Source organism: Nelumbo nucifera, chromosome 4 (genome assembly GCF_055504915.1).
Source record: "Nelumbo nucifera cultivar China Antique chromosome 4, China Antique-T2T, whole genome shotgun sequence".
Classification (NCBI taxonomy): Eukaryota; Viridiplantae; Streptophyta; class Magnoliopsida; order Proteales; family Nelumbonaceae; genus Nelumbo; species Nelumbo nucifera.
In genome coordinates this window covers 86919653-86936501 of record NC_142652.1, presented here as the reverse complement: position 1 = coordinate 86936501, position 16849 = coordinate 86919653, and the positions used below count along the sequence as shown (strand labels likewise).

The following is a 16849-nucleotide window of genomic DNA, read 5'->3' as shown; positions in this document are numbered from 1 at the left end:
AGGATTGCTGAATATCGATGATTCACACCACACGTGAAGGTGAAGTAGTGGGTACTGGCATGGGTAGGTTATAGCTCCACTTGATCATCTCTCTTTAAGAGAGAGTATCACTGTATCAGTTGTCCGAACGCCGCAGAAAGACACGTCACCAGGATATGTGCATGTATTAATGTCCACTTGCGGGCTATATTTGTCATGTAGTCCACCAAATTTTGCCTTGCTCACTACTTATATAAGGCCGGCAGCTTCAAGAGAATCAGAGAAAACGAGAAAGCTGTAGAGAGTTAAACTTTGCTGCAACGACGCAAGAAACAATGAAGATGAAGGTAATACTCAATATTCATATTGCCGTTACCCGCAGCCTGCTCGTTGTAGCGTTAATATACAGCGTTTTTCTTCCTTATTCCTCAATTTCATCTGCTATTCTTCTATTCTGCATGTGTTTACGTCTGTCTGCTGTGCGTTTGGGTTTCTCTCATTGATTAGTTATTGTTGCACTTGCACACAGAGGGTGTTCATTTTTGGCAAAGGAAGGAGTGAAGGAAACAAGGGCATGAAGGATTTGGTGAGCAGCCATATATACATATCCAAATATTTCTTATTTAACTTGATTACTTAATTTTCAGAATACATGCAGTTTGCATGAAGGATTTGGTTTTATGATTTGGATACTGGTCAATGAGAATGCAATGGGAAGGTTTTGATAAAAGAAAAAACTAAAAAATCATCCAGAAACAAGGAAATGCATTAATGAATGGTAATGCTTCTTAGCCAGTGCTGACTGCTGAGGTCCATGCCTATCAACTAGTCTCAACTTTAGCCGGTTCCTAGCAATGGACTATAGAGTATATATATAGGCTATATATGGACAAGCTTTCTTTTTCAGAGGTTTTCTGAAATTTTGTCCAAACAAGAAATTCAGAGTACACGGTTCTAGTTTATAATATATGATATATTCAACAAATGCCCTTCATTCTAGTCACATCCGACGACAAGCCACTATACTAAATTACAAACTATAGTCTGGATGTGCTACTCACAGTCACAGAGTGTTTTTCAAACCAACCGCATGACAATGTTTCAGTCGCACATTGAAAACATCTCCTTACTTTTTATTTTTATTATTGAGGGGGAGATGTTCTCAATACACGGTGAGATGTAACATCAGATCGATGTGAGAATTCGCAGGTTAATTAATTATGTAAATTAAATATTAAAAGCTTTGTTTTTGTTTATTGAGGAGTGACAAGTCCCGACCCAATTTTCTTGTTTGGACGTACAGAATAACCAGCCAATCACTGTGCTTCGTGTTTTTTTAACTTTTATTATCATCATCGATCTTTTCAACAGGGCCCCACGTTTCTTGATTTATAGTGAGCATGAGGAAACATTCTAATTCTTTGCTTGCCTTTGGAATGGGGCCCATTCTTTAGTCTTTAGTCTTTAGTCTTCAGTACTTTGGGTCTGTGTGGATCCTGAAGTCAGTACTCATTAAACGGCCCGGGACCGTGCAATTTAAGCCCAGGGTGTGTATTGGGTTGGGTTCGGGCCTAATTTAAAGCCCATATCACATGCAATACCGATATTGTATTGGTAAGTGCAGCTTGTGATTATAATTTACAAAAGCATAAAAATTGTTGTGTGTTGTTGAATTGCAGTTAGGTGGGAAAGGGGCAAATCTTGCTGAGATGGCAAGCATTGGGTTGTCAGTACCGCCGGGGCTCACGATATCAACAGAGGCATGCCAAGAATACCAACAGATTGGAAAGAAATTGCCAGATGGACTGTGGGAGGACATCTTAAATGCTTTGGGCAATGTCGAGAAACAAATGGATGCTTTCCTAGGTGACCCTTCTAAGCCACTCCTCCTCTCTGTACGGTCTGGGGCTGCGGTAAACTTCTCATCCTGTCCTGTCTCTATTCTTACTTGGGTCCCCTTTAGTTCAGAAGCTTCCACGTGGCAATGTGGTTGGCCCCACATGTCCCTCTTGCCACGCCACGTGTATCTAATAAATCATAAAAATAGATGATGCATGGCTGTAAATGAATTTGTTCATGTTCATGTAGATATCCATGCCGGGCATGATGGATACTGTCCTTAATCTTGGTCTCAACGATGAGGTGGTTGCTGGTTTGGCTGCAAAGAGTGGAGACCGCTTTGCATATGACTCCTATAGACGTTTTCTGGATATGTTCGGAGACGTTGTAAGTAGTTTCTCATGTGTGATACACATTCTCAATCAACATTTCACTCAAATCACATTTTAGAATTATAATTAATGTATGTTCACACTATTATAACTCTCTCTCTCTCTCTCTCTCTGCAGTTCTGAAAAAAAATGGAAATGATCAAATGAATTCTTTGTTGAAGCCAAAATTGAAAATGAATTCAGTTCTGAAATGAGCTCATTTATATCTTTGCCTAGCAACCAAAATGACTCCATTTTGGTCAATATTTTAAGAACCGACCTGGAACCGGAACCGTTTGGCCAGCGGTTGACAGTCCACATCGAATGGATCAGCCTCCGATACAAAATTAAATTAAAATAGAAAAATAGCCCAAAACCGTTGTTCGGGTTGAGTGGATCGAAGAATGGGTCAACGGCTCAACCTCCAGGGTCAGCGGGTCACTGACCAATTTAACTGTTTTTGGTGAAAAACAGTTTGGGGCTGAAACGGAACCTGTACCCTGACCAATATCTGGGCCGAATGTCTAACCATCCATCCAGGTCAATAATCACGGTTTTAAAACCTTGATTTTGGTTGCAAATTTGTACTTCGAAATGCAATAAAAGGCTCAATTAGGAAAGAGTACAAATACAAATATGTACAGTACAAATACATACAAAATAATATAGAATACAAGTTTTTGCACTCTACATAATTGTATTTGTACTCCTGCCAAACTGAGCCAAAAAACCACAATCTAAAAACTTCATCTGATGTGCATGTGATAATGCTTGTTCTTGTTCTTATGAACCTTAATTCAATGCTTTACATTTTGTGACCTTCTATTTAAAGCTTCTGATTTATTTTTAATGCTTGGAGGTCATGGGCATCTCACATTCATTATTTGAGGAAAAGTTAGAGAGGCTGAAGGATGAAAAAGGAGTGGATCTTGATACTGACCTTACAGCTGCTGATCTTAAAGAGCTTGTAGCACAATACAAGCAAGTCTATGTTGCAGCCAGGGGTGAAGAATTTCCTTCAGGTACACCGACTCTCCATGTAAACTTAAATAAGCCTTGTCTGTTCTGGGATTATTAGTAGGATCTCAGTTTGCCTGAACAATTTATCTAAGTGACAGGATTTCTGTTATTTCCATCAAGGATGTATCCCAAACACTTATATTTTGCTTACATATTTCTGCAGATCCAAAGAAGCAGTTAGAGTTGGCTGTCAAAGCAGTCTTTGACTCCTGGGATAGTGCAAGGGCTATCAAGTATAGGAGCATCAACAAAATAACTGGGTTGAAGGGGACTGCTGTTAATATTCAATGTATGGTTTTTGGAAACATGGGGAGTACTTCTGGAACAGGTGTTCTTTTCACTAGGAACCCAAGCACTGGAGAAAATAAGCTCTATGGAGAGTTTCTTGTCAATGCTCAGGTGCACAAATCCTACTTCTATCTTAATTTTGTTATTATATGTGTGGAGAATCTGTTCTAATTAGATAATTTTGTTGAGTCATTTGATAATTAACTTGTATTTAAACAGGGAGAGGATGTTGTTGCTGGAATTAGAACACCACAGGACCTAGACACCATGAAAAAATACATGCCTGAAGCTTACAAGGAACTTGTGGAAAACTGTGAAATTCTGGAGAGGCATTACAAAGATATGATGGTAAAGTTTCCCAATACAAGAAGATATTTCTTCACTGGTTTTACAACTTCTTGTTTTTAATCTCTTCATTGTGATCTAAATTACATGCTTTCTTTTATCTTAGAGAACATGACAACTAGTGTTTGAGAAAGGGAGTTTAACTTGGTGTGTGGCACTGTGGCTGAGATTTTCCTAGGGCAGGAAACTGTAAACAAATCCTGTTGGGTTCTAATTAAATTAATCAAGTTAAACCACAGGTCATTAATGGACCTGAGACCCAGGAAGCAGACTCTTCATTCAAGTAAATATCTGATTCTCTTCTAGTGACCACCTAGTGAGTAAATAAAAAGAAAAGAAAGTTAAACAACAAAATTTGATTACTGACACAAAGTTTAATGTATCAATTGACATTTTCCATCCGAAGGGAAGAAAAGCAAATCATTTCTCTAGCTCCACATTATTTTTGCAATCTACTTTTGAAGGAGTAAAATGATTCTAATGATGCCTTTTCCTTCTTTCTCTCATTCAAGAAATAATCAGGCTAATGGTCACATGTGTTATGGGCCCGCGAATAGGATCTCATCACAGGTCGGTCCACGGGGAAAACCTCCTGTTTTCCCTTGTTCTTCCCTGCTCTTGATGAACCTATCTTGGCCGCCCTAATGGTGATTTGTCCAAGAGATCACCTAACTCTCCTTACTCTCTTCTTCACTGAAATTTTCGATGCCTTTATTCAATATTCTCAGCTCCTTAAATAGGAGATTACAAGAGATAAGAGTCCTAATTTTAGGAAGACTCCTTGCTAATTAGGAAGACTCCCTACTAATCTATCCTACTGAACTGATAAGATAAGACTCCCTTAATCTATCCTACTGAACTGATAAGATAAGATAAGATAAGACTCCCTTAATCTATCCTACTGAACCGATAAGATAAGATAAGTCTCTCTTAATCCTAATCTAATATGATAAGATAATCTAATCTACTAACTTAATAAGATAAGATAGGAATAACAAGATAGTCTAATCTAATATGCTGAATGGATAAGACTGTTGCTGCCGAATTGGATAGGATGAGAACACCGGATCATTGCTGCTGCTGCTCCCAATACGCGTCGACATCAACATGTTAGGACTTTTAGTGAAGTAGTTGAATGTATGTATACTTAGCTCTATAACAGAACCCCTCAGATATTACCAACTTGACAAAGCTGCAATGTAGTGATTGTTCACTTGTCACGATAAGTAGAAACTTGCAACAGATATTATAGGCATTACAAATGTCTTAACACCTCTCAGAGCCAACTTGCATGCAGACAGAGACACAGATATAGAATCTATGCAGTTGCCTTGGTTAATGTTTAATTTTTAGTTGATGTATATAATATGTTATATACCCTTTTTTATCATAATCATACATTACAAAATCTCAAATGGTCTTTGAAATTGGTGATCTTGATGGCTGATGCTAATAAATCGTCCAAAAGAGATCTAATTTGTTCGATGCTGGTTCTAAAACCTTGAACATCTATTAAGGGAAATCTTGATGTGCTGGAGATTTACGAGGATTTTGAAGTAGTGCCAGTTTAGTAACTTTGAATATTATTTGTTTTTATCTTAATTCCTGTCAGAAACCTTGATGTGAATCAGCATGTGAGACACATGGCTTCCACATAAGGCAAGCCTCCAAATGTATTATAAACTTGGAATGTCTCTGAAGAAACTGCAAAACATAATAAACCAATCTTATACTTGAAGCTAGAGATGAAATTCCTTTCCTAATGTTTTTCTTAATTTGGATGTAAGGTTCATCCTGTAATTTTGAAAATTTTTAGTGTCCTATACTGTGAATAAGTCATGTATGGCTTACAGAATCCATGTGATTCTACCATGACAGGATATTTTGATTACTTGATTGGTTTTGATTGGTGGTTTATGGTCGTTGTTGTTATTGTTGTTATGATGACAATGATGTTCTTTTTCAATTTTATCATCTCTGCTGCTACTGAGAGGGGTTTCCTTTGATTATCCCAGGATATTGAATTCACAGTTCAGGAAAATAGGCTATGGATGTTGCAATGCCGAACAGGAAAGCGAACTGGAAGGGGTGCTGTAAAGATTGCAGTTGACATGGTTAAAGAAGGTCTTGTTGATACTCGTTCTGCTATGAAGATGGTTGAGCCACAGCATCTTGACCAACTTCTTCATCCCCAGGTAGACATGTTAACTGCACAAGATTCCCCCCAAAAGAAAACACTGTCATACCTACAGAACTGGGAACTTATAACTTGCTTTAGTGTACATTGACTCTTACCATAATCAACTGTATGATTTTAGATTTTATGAGCCATTCATATTGGAGAAAACAGTACACTGGTATTTGAAGTAACATCATGGGCTGAGGATACCATCTCAACCCTTGGTGCATAAAGTTAATATTACTGTGGAAGTGTGACGTTACACTTTTGTGTCTCTCATCAGTTTATTAAATCATATTACTATTTGAATCATGATATTCCTGTGCTTATATGCATTAACTGAAATAAATAATTGCACTTTCACTCACAAATTTTGTTGACACACTGCATACTATGGTAAAAATCTTGATGACTTTCTGCAATAGCATCATGTGTGTATTCAATTCAGCTGGGCAGGTGGGTCAGACAGGGCAAGTAAAGCAATAGGCATATGAATCAAAGAGAAAAAAAAATCTATAAAATGAACCATCATACAATGCCCTGGCATAACTTGAAAATTTAAACTGAAAAGCCTGAGCCAAACCCTGTTCAGGCTGGGTTGGGCCTTGTCATCTTCATCTTGTATAAGAGTACATTACATCAGAGCACTTGTAAGACCTCACTCCACACCTTCCTACATTAGCGAGGTGCTCTAACAACTAAAGCCTACACTTCAATAGTTTCAAAAATTAAAAAAGGTATTGTAAGTCCAACCAAGATTCAAGTTTATGTTAGGACTCCTTGTCTAAACCAAAACTAGGGTGCAAAAAGATCTATCTATACAGAAAAATAAAGCAGGAAAGCTCCCAATACCAGGTGTATACATTTTTACCTTAGTGTCTTGATGGAACTTGGAAGCATGTGTTTTGTGTACTTATGTAAGTATTCACATATCTGCTTAACTGATAATAAAAATTTCTTGATTAGTTTGAGAATCCATCTGCTTACAAAGAGCAAGTTATTGCCACTGGGTTGCCTGCATCACCCGGAGCTGCAGTGGGTCAGGTTGTTTTCAGTGCTGATGATGCCGAATCATGGCATTCACAAGGAAAGGATGTTATCTTGGTATGTTCTTCTCTATTAAAATTTGTTGTTTATTATGTTCTTGATATATAGGTTGATTGAGAATATCCAGTTTGATAAACTTGAAAATACCTTATTGGTGGTTACATGTTTTACTGTTTTAGCACAAGGTTTGCAGACCCAAAATAATGCCTATTGTAAAGCTGATAGAGATACGCAGAGATGATCCTAACTGATTGTTTCCTAACTCGTAAAAATCATGTGATATTATTAGAAGGTGATAATTGATTCATGGTGCTATTTTTGGTCAAAAGAACTTTCTGGAATGGACTCATCACCATAATATACTCGGGAAAATTTCATCTTCCATATATGTTTTTCTTTGCTTGTGTGTGTAATTTGTATGAATGCATGCATGTTCATTTATCTTTATCTTTAATCTTTCATTTATTTGCATTCAGTAAACGGCATTTCCTTATGGAAGTTCCTGAATGATCATATCAAATTTATTGTCCATGAGTACTTCATATAAAACCTATCAGCATTTAGGCCATTTTCAATTTTATAATTGGAACTATCATCCATAATGGGTTGTTTGTGGATGAAAGGTGAGGATGGAGACCAGCCCAGAGGATGTTGGGGGCATGCATGCAGCTGCTGGCATCTTGACAGCTAGAGGTGGCATGACCTCCCATGCAGCTGTTGTAGCTCGTGGATGGGGAAAATGTTGTGTTTCAGGCTGCTCTGACATTCGTGTAAATGACAGTGAAAAGGTGAAATAAATGCTTCATTAATTGAAGAATTGATGTTTAAGATATAAAAGAATTCACTATTTATACTTGGGTTATATTACTTAACAAAGCAGGTTGTTATAGTTGGAGGCAAAATTATTAAAGAAGGGGAATGGTTGTCACTTAATGGATCTACAGGAGAAGTGATATTGGGGAAGCAGCCACTCTCTCCTGCTGCCATGAGTGGTGGCTTACAGACTTTCATGTCTTGGGCCGATGAAATACGCCATCTCAAGGTAATGTTTCGATACCAATTCACTAATACATGGATTAACATGCCTAAAGATAGATATTCTCAAACTTAAGTTTGAAAGAAGGGTCTAAAATTTACTTGTACATAGATGATGATGTTATGTGGTTGAGAATTCCAGCTAATGTATGAGGACTATGCTGCTTGATAGGTTATGGCAAATGCAGACACACCTGAGGATGCACAAACAGCAAGAAATAATGGTGCAGAAGGAATCGGGCTTTGTAGAACGGAACACATGGTATATGCTGAACTTTCACCTTTTATTGTTTTATAATTTCTAAATTTTGTGACATCATTCTTCTCATATTTACAAAAGTTGAGCTGGTATCCATCTTGTCTCCTTTAGTGAGAGAACTAAAAATTGAAACCCTTCCTAGTAGAGTGCCTGCCAACTCCTTCCATGCATCCCCTCCCCCTCCAAAAAGTAAAATAAAGAAAAAGATGAAAAGAAGATAATTTATCTATTGTTTTGGTTCCTTTGGTTTTTAAAATATTATGAGAACATTACTTTTGCTGCTTTTTGGAAGGAAAAATTGGCAAGAAAGTTTCTTAAGGGTGGGTTTTGTGTACTTTGTAAGAGCAATCATACTTTTTGTTCCTTATAAGAAGGTTAGTAGGATAAGAACTGTACGTTCATGAGCTTGAGCAGAATTTAAGCCTCCAATAAATAAGTTCCATAGCTCCATCATGAATGGTTGCATGTTATTTGATACATTTGATTAGCTGTTGATTTGGTGTTTGGTATCCTAGTTCTTTGCATCAGATGAGAGGATAAAGACTGTGAGACAGATGATTATGGCAGCAACACCTGAACAGAGGAAGAAAGCACTAGACTTGCTATTGCCTTATCAACGATCTGACTTTGAAGGCATTTTTCGTGCAATGGACGGTACTTTTATCTTCCTTCTCTAAAATTATGTTGTTGATAGAAAATGTAAGATCTCTTCCTTGTTTTAAATGAGGCGTTTATCAACTGGATTTAATAAGTTCTGAAAAACACTTGTGATTTTATTTCAAAGTTTTGAAAGAATCGGTGAACTATCTAAAAATTATTCAGCAAAATGAATAATGTGAATAATTCAGTTGGTACATTCGGGTTCACTTATATATAACATATGAGAAGGCCAAATCATTCCAGATTTTAACTAATAGTATTACACATGAAAAATGTTTTTGATTATTTATGTATTGAGTTCTTTGACCAAATTTTGGATTGAACCTTTATTCTTGAAAACGATCTAAACATGAACTTTTCCCATACGAGCTTTTGCTCTATGCTGAACCGCTACAGTTTAAATGTCTTGTGCTGTATCTGCAGATGTGCTTTATTCTAGGTATAAAACTAATTCTCTATGCACTAACCAGAAAGAAAACATAATGCTACATTTGTAGTTGTAGTCTTCTTCTTGAGATTAGACTGTGGGATGTTTCTTGAGATTAGACTTGCATCACCCCATCTACAGTGACAAGCTTCTTAGGATTCCTTGAGCATTTTATTTCTTTGCAATTTTTTATTTTGCAATTCTAGTTGATATAACAGGAGATATTGGCATTCCAGGTCTTCCTGTGACAATCCGACTCTTAGATCCTCCACTCCATGAATTTTTGCCAGAAGGTGACATAGAACATATTGTTGGTGAACTAACTTCTGACACTGGAGTGACTGAAGATGAGGTTTTTGCAAGGGTTGAGAAACTATCAGAAGTAAATCCCATGCTTGGTTTCCGTGGCTGCAGGTTTGGTTTCTTAGTATCCAATCTTCTTCATTATTATTTTTAACAGTGTTTTCAAGTATTATAGTTCCTCATGCATGTAAGGTTCATATGCTCTATCAAATTGTAAGTACTTCAGCCATTTCTCACTGCTTCTAAAACCTTCAACCTTCACAGAGTCACTCATTCTTAATTGCAATCATTGCCACATTGGTTTCTATACACATGGCTAAACCATCTCAATCATCTTTCCCTCATTTTGTCACAAATTGCAGCTACTTCGAAGTTAGAATGAATGTAGTCATTTTTATCTCTCTAGCATTACTTCTTATTCATCTAGATATTTTCATTTATGTGTGTATTGTTTCTTGATTGCCCAACATTATGTTCCCTGCAACATTTCTGGTCATACAGCCAACTTATAAAGGCTATGTTTTTGTTCTGATTGATCTATACTGATCAGACAGAACTCCAGACACACCTCCATTTCACTCACCCCACCCTAATCCTATGGAAAAAATAATTACTTTGGGGTATCTCTTGATCATCAATTTTAGATGCACGCTGACTTCGTACTCGGTTTTACTATAACTGTGTAATTTTTATATTTCATCTTAGTTTGATTTATATTAAAACCTTTTGATTTGGATTACCTATCCATGGTTTTAGTATTGAATTTATCCTGCTACCTTGTCTCCATCCTCATCGATCAAAATTATGTCACCAACAACTCTTAGTTTATATCTTGCCTAGCTCAAGTATACTAGTTTTGCCAGGTTGTGATCAGCATTAAAACTTTATACCAACCCATGTGTACATGAATCCTGAATGTCAAGAGATGAAAAGGCTTATCCCTGTCCATATCTATATTTGCACATTTGGCCTATTGATCACATGATCTATATTGATTCACAAGCTAACATTGCTGCAGATAAGTATGGCCTATAGAGACAAGGAATAATGACCTACTAAGTGTAAGGCAAGTAGTTTAATTACATAGGGAGATACATATAAGACCTGGGGGACAAATGTAAATTTGCTAAATGACAAGGCTATAGGTGCAAATGTCCTACTTATTGTGGGTAAATTTGGCTTGTGGTGGAAAATGTCAACTAATCAATCTAAATCATCAAGTGAAGTGATTAAACAGTATGTAGTTTTCTGAAGGTGAATATACACCAGTTCAATTCATGTAATTTGTCCAAGATGCATGCCCCCATGTGTTCAAATTGGTAGAAATGTAATTAATTACGAATCTGTTTAGTTGAAGTTTGGAAGCACTTAAGAGGATCTCAAAAGTATTATGTTATGAACTTTTTTCTTGATTATGTGTAACAGGCTTGGGATCTCCTACCCAGAACTAACTGAAATGCAGGCATGTGCTATCTTTCAAGCTGCCATTTCCATGAGCAAGCAGGGTGTTGATGTTTACCCTGAAATAATGGTTCCCCTTATCGGAACACCTCAGGTATGAATTTCATCTCTCTCACGTAACTCTGTTTTTGTGATTTTTCTTTCATCTTTTAACAGTAAATAAAAAATGTGAAACAAATGTTATTATCTATGTCCTATTTCAACAAATTTAATGTATTGACCCTGATTCCCAAAGCAGTCTTAAATTTTGGAAGACACGACACAGCGTTTTACTTTTTAGGGTCTGTTTTTGAATACTCAAGCTTTGACTGGCAGGAACTGGAGCACCAAGTCAGTTTAATACGTGGTGTTGCAGAGAAGGTGTTCTCTGAGATGGGGACAACCATTAGCTATAAGGTTGGAACCATGATTGAGGTCCCTAGGGCTGCTCTACTTGCAGATGAGGTAAAGGAACATAGGCCCTCTTGTTTTCATAAACATATCCAGTTGCATTTTTCAGTAACTTCACCTTGAAAATGTATATGGGAAAGTAACGAGGACTCCAACTATCTATTTATTTATTTGTCGGGTAGGTTAGCATTTCAGAACCTTGACCCAACAATGGAGCATGGTGGCCTTCATTTATTGCACTTTTTCTGAAGAAATTTTCAGTTTATTCATTTACTTTTCTACTTACATGGTAGATTGCAAAGGAAGCAGAGTTCTTCTCATTTGGGACCAATGACCTCACACAGATGACATTTGGTTACAGTAGAGATGATGTTGGCAAATTTCTACCCGTATACCTAGCAAAGGGCATTCTGAAGTGTGATCCATTTGAGGTAGAGTATATGAATGTTGTAAAATTTGAGTTAATCTGTGTAAAGATCCTCAAGTTTAGTTGAACCCACCATACCAAAGCAATTGGATCAAACTATTCATGTTTTCCAGCTGGACTTGCAAGAGACACTTCTGGGGATCATAGAATGTGGATACTGTGATTGAATGAAGCTTGTATGTGCTTCATACAAGTTGCAACTCAAGATGACTTGCAGGTTGCAGGATCAAGCCTCGAGATAATTAAAGTTCAACCTCGAACCTTCTTCGTATTCTTGTGGGTTGAACAAAAGCATTACATCAAACTTGGACATGTAGGAAAATTCAACCTATTTGGAAGTTGTGGGGAAACATTAGAGCTGATTATTGCATTATTTTCCTTTCAGACTCTCCCATAAATATAAGAATGAACTGCAAAATATTAAATGATTAGTGACCTAAGAGGCTTAAGTTACAACTATAATTACTGATTATATGAGCCCATCTTTGGTATTTCAGGTGCTTGATCAGAAAGGTGTGGGCCAACTCATCAAGGTTGCCACAGAAAAAGGACGCATGGCTAGGCCTAACTTGAAGGTTGGTATTAAATCTTGAAGCTATAAAATATTTAACGAGATTGCTTCCTATCACCAAGTAGGTCTCATTTCATATGTTTATCATTAGCTAGCCTTTTCAAGTAATTCAGCATTCCCACCATGATGGTGTCTGGAATTCTGCAAATCTAGATGCATTATTTTCCATCAACTCAGCCCAAACACCATAGTTAAATGAACAATGCAACTCTGTATATTTGGTGGCCCTACTTGAACCTGACCTGGTGAAACTGTTGTAATCACCTTACAAGATCTTATCTGAGTAGGATGGATGCTGCCCTTTTGTTAGCATCATTTACATGCTTAAAGAAGAACTAAACCAATTCCTGCAACATTATGGAATGTTGCCTGCTTTTCCTTATATGTTCTTACTTGGATTTATTAACAATATTCATAAACAGATTGGAATATGTGGAGAACATGGTGGAGAACCTTCTTCTGTTGCATTTTTTGCTGAGGTTGGACTTGACTACGTCTCCTGTTCACCATTCAGGTGAGCAAAGAATGCTTGTGGGAATTGATCTAACCTTGTATTTGATTCTAGGATGGGTTTTGAAAGCAAATTTTGATTTCTATTGCCAGGGTTCCAATCGCAAGGCTAGCAGCAGCTCAAGTGGCTGTTTGAGAGAGGAGTCAATCAAGGAAAATAAAGCAAGGCAACCACCTGCTGTTTTAGATAACTTTGTGCGGGAATTATGTAAATAATTATGGGTTGTTCTTGTATGATGTAATAAGACGTGATTATAAAGTTGCTACTTGCTATGTATATCAGCCCTTTTTTTTGATGAATAGTATATCATCTCTTCAGTCTACCTTACTCATTAAGAAAAGGCCAAAGGAACTCTACCAGACCTTCCATGATCTGCGTTGACAATCATTTACAATGTGAAATGGGATGGGTGCAGATATCCTTTACCTTGTTTGGAACTTCAGAAATGACGACTTGGGCGGTGATGATATATAATTGATAAAGCCAACTGGAACTGATAATTTAATTGTTTCGCCCACCTTGTGATGGGAAATGGAGATTTCCCCATCTAATACTAAATCCAATGACCCTTCTTGTAATCAAGTGTGGGTGAGTATGGATTCATCCAGTTAGCCGTTTCGGTGAGATATCAGTTCCCTTGTTTATTCAACCCTAGGAGAATAAAACAAGTCCAAAAAGAGAAGCAGGGTAATATGGAACGGACGTGGCAGAGGAAACGAGAGAATGTAGATTTTTGTTCTCTCAGCCACAATGATCAAATCCTACAGGTAGGAGAATCCTCTGTTAGCCTACAACGAGCAGATGAGGCTACTTACAAGGCTGGTGGTTGAAGCTGGACTGATGGACTCACAGAGTTGCAGGTTGGTCAACTATTGTAGAGATACCCATTTCACTATTTCAGATTCCAACCATTCCAATTCCAGTTTCCAAGTACTCCCCTCCGGCATTCTCCAGAAGAAAATTTCTTTCAATTAGGTGGTTCGTTTATAAAGATCAAGAAACCAAGGTTTTCATCCATTGTCGATATGTCCGAGTGGTTAAGGAGACAGACTTGAAATCTGTTGGGCTCCGCCCGCGCAGGTTCGAACCCTGCTGTCGACGTTTTGATCAATGTTTTTGAGGAACCTGTTTTATTGATTTTGGTGGGTTCTGGGACCGAACCTGATTGCAGTTGAAAGCCCAAATCCTTCAACCAGCAACCCGATTTCCATCCATCAGGTTTCAGGTCAAGCTGTGACTGTGAGGAGGCATTTTGGCATGAGAAGACTTAATTGAATTGAATGCTTGGGAGAATTTCACTTTATTACCCTGAATTTTGGGGTAGTATCAAGTTAGTACCCAAAGTTTTAAAAGGTTTCAAATTAGTCTCCACTATTAACAGAATAATAGTCCGTCAATTATCTTATCAATTTAAAATTTTTCAAAATATCAAATTATCCTACAAAACACTATTCATTATCTTCTACCTTAAAACTGAACCATAATAACACTGAGCCACAATTGGATTGACTTGATGAGAAAACAGAGGACATAAATTGATGAATTCGACGCCAGTGCGCATACAGTCAGACCCATCAACACTTGACCCACGAACACGTCTTTATTGAAGCAAACCAGAGCAGCCATAAGGAGAGTATTGGAAACAAGGAATTGGTGACTTCAACAGTTGAAACCAGAGAGGGTATGGTGCTGATACACCGTTGGCGTCCCCTGTCAAATGAGGTCTTGAGTCTTGAAAGAGCTTTCACAACTAAACTATGTTTCTTAATGTTCCATCTATGGAAGGAAGCCATGTTCAACAGATTTGCAGTGGCGTTGGGGGGACTGCTAGCACCTTCACACACAGGACATGAAGCCTCTCCACCCATTCCCCTTTTGACCATAACCTACTTAACTGTTATACCATTAGGCAGCTTTTCCAAACAAAGTACTTTAACTTTGGTGGGATATTCAAATTCCAGGTAGTTTTCCACTGGGCTGAGGACAAAGGACTTTATCTAGAGGTTTGATGTGAGTAACTTAATAGCTTCTGAGCCATATGGTAAGCTGACTTTACTGAGAATTGAACCTTGGGATTGGGAGTCCAGACCATTCTATCTTCCCCTCTTTAGTCTTGGAAGCTATAAAGCACAATATGAGAGGCTATTTCTGAGTCAAACAGATTTGTAATCTTTTGGATACTCCACTTATTTGTTTGGGTGTCAATCAGATCACTGACCCATTTAGCTTGACTTGGGTTGAACTTCGGACCCATAGGTTTAAAAGAAGGCCAAGCTATAATCTAGGGGTCCTCCTAAAATGTCCAATCTCTCCCCTTTGCTTATGCTCCAGCAAAGACCCTCTTTCAAGACATCCCTACCCACCATCAAGCTTTTAAAACCCCAGGAACTATTCATACGGGTCTTGGCTGTCTAGAAATTTTGATTTTTCAAGTACCTACCTTTCATAACTTAGCCCCAAAATTAAAGGAATTAACTTTAAAATTCTAAACATAGCATACAATAAAATAAAAAACTTGAACACTCAACAATTCAAAGAGTAAATGATAAAGAGTAAAGGCTAAATAGTAAAAATTAAAAATGAAAGCTTCTAACAATACATAAATAGCTCTAATTAGACATGTCAATGGGTTTACTCATGACCAACCCAATTTTTTCAGGTTGGGTTGGGTTGGCTTCGTGGGTTGGATCAACTTTTTGCCAGGTCTATTCATCTCCATTTACTCTTTCGTTAATGCCATCTTACCAATTACTTGTGGTCTTGTGGTGATGAAGCATTTCTTCACCCATTTATGTGATTTAGGGCTTTTGGCTATATTTGAATGCAGTGTAAAAATACACTTGCATTGATAGAATTGTACACCAATTGGTTTAAAGTTACGGATCATTGTAAATAGACAGTGGGATTATAGATATAGAAATGTTTATATCATTTTTATCAAAGTTGTAGTTTACATGCATCAACTATAATGTAAATCTCGACGTGTGTGGAGTTTTACATCGATTTTCAATATTTAATTATACTCCACCCAAACGGCTACAAAATTGGACTGGAGTGTTTAATTACACCAGTCCAACATTTACACTACAAACAAGCACAACCTTCAGGGGGGAAATGGGACACTTGAACAAATTTGCCCAACATCTTGGGTACTCCTTTCTTCCTCTTGGAATTGAGTTTCCTCTTTGAAATTGATTAACATGATTTAGGGTCCATTTGGTTTCTCTGGAAGAGGTGTCTAGTTATAACTATTTATTTGGAGGGCGTTTGGCATCAATGCCATTGCTTCAGAAAACGGCTCCACGTAGACACCATATTATAGAAAGTGGTGCTTCAAACAATGCCTTGTTGTTTGGTACCGTTTTGCAGAAAAAATATTGCTCCAGACCATGCCTTAGAAATTGGGAAAGTATGGTATGGACCAACACCAAATTCAATGTTTTCTAAGAAAATGGTGCATTGGTGCCAGTAGTGCAATGATGTGGCATCATCTTGGACATTGGATAATATAGACTAATGTTGAAAATGTTGTTGCCAACATTGACACCAAACAAAACCAGTGCTGTTTTCTCAGAAAATGCCTATGTGGCAGCACCATTTCCAAACAAAAAATAAGAGCAAATGGTGCTTTTAACTCCACATACCCAGAACCGTTTTCTCAAACGGTGTAGTGTTCCCAGCACCGATGCCAACACACATACTTTGTTGACTCTAGTTTTTTAGTAATAAAGAGATAT

General features: G+C 37.5%; 1 protein-coding gene and 1 non-coding gene across 3 annotated transcripts; both read left to right on the top strand.

The window, feature by feature from the left end:
• Nucleotides 1-223: 223 nt before the first annotated feature.
• PPDK (pyruvate orthophosphate dikinase) lies at nucleotides 224-13434 on the top strand. 2 transcript variants are annotated; one of them, XM_010280885.3, is made up of 20 exons: nucleotides 224-326; nucleotides 509-565; nucleotides 1659-1892; nucleotides 2068-2205; nucleotides 3049-3211; nucleotides 3373-3608; nucleotides 3717-3845; nucleotides 5858-6037; nucleotides 6988-7125; nucleotides 7692-7856; nucleotides 7949-8110; nucleotides 8276-8365; nucleotides 8878-9016; nucleotides 9686-9863; nucleotides 11178-11307; nucleotides 11529-11657; nucleotides 11897-12034; nucleotides 12528-12605; nucleotides 13024-13115; nucleotides 13205-13434. In XM_010280885.3, the coding sequence occupies exons 1-20, from the start codon at nucleotides 315-317 to the stop codon at nucleotides 13245-13247; spliced, it is 2631 nt and encodes an 876-aa protein (XP_010279187.1). In that variant the 5' UTR covers nucleotides 224-314; the 3' UTR covers nucleotides 13248-13434. The 2 variants fall into 2 exon arrangements, with proteins under 2 accessions (XP_010279187.1, XP_088759170.1); XM_088903044.1 differs by lacking the exons at nucleotides 224-326; nucleotides 509-565 and adding an exon at nucleotides 646-654.
• A 697-nt stretch (nucleotides 13435-14131) lies between these two features.
• Nucleotides 14132-14213, top strand: TRNAS-UGA (transfer RNA serine (anticodon UGA)). The gene has a single exon. It is a non-coding gene; the product is annotated as a tRNA-Ser (tRNA).
• Nucleotides 14214-16849: the final 2636 nt, after the last annotated feature.

What these genes read in the sequence shown, in the direction of transcription:
- PPDK (XM_010280885.3), top strand. An exon ending in ACAAGGGCATGAAGGATTTG is followed by an intron (nt 566 to 1,658) that starts GTGAGCAGCCAT and finishes GTTGAATTGCAG; the next exon opens with TTAGGTGGGAAAGGGGCAAA. An exon ending in GGCATTACAAAGATATGATG is followed by an intron (nt 3,846 to 5,857) that starts GTAAAGTTTCCC and finishes TGATTATCCCAG; the next exon opens with GATATTGAATTCACAGTTCA.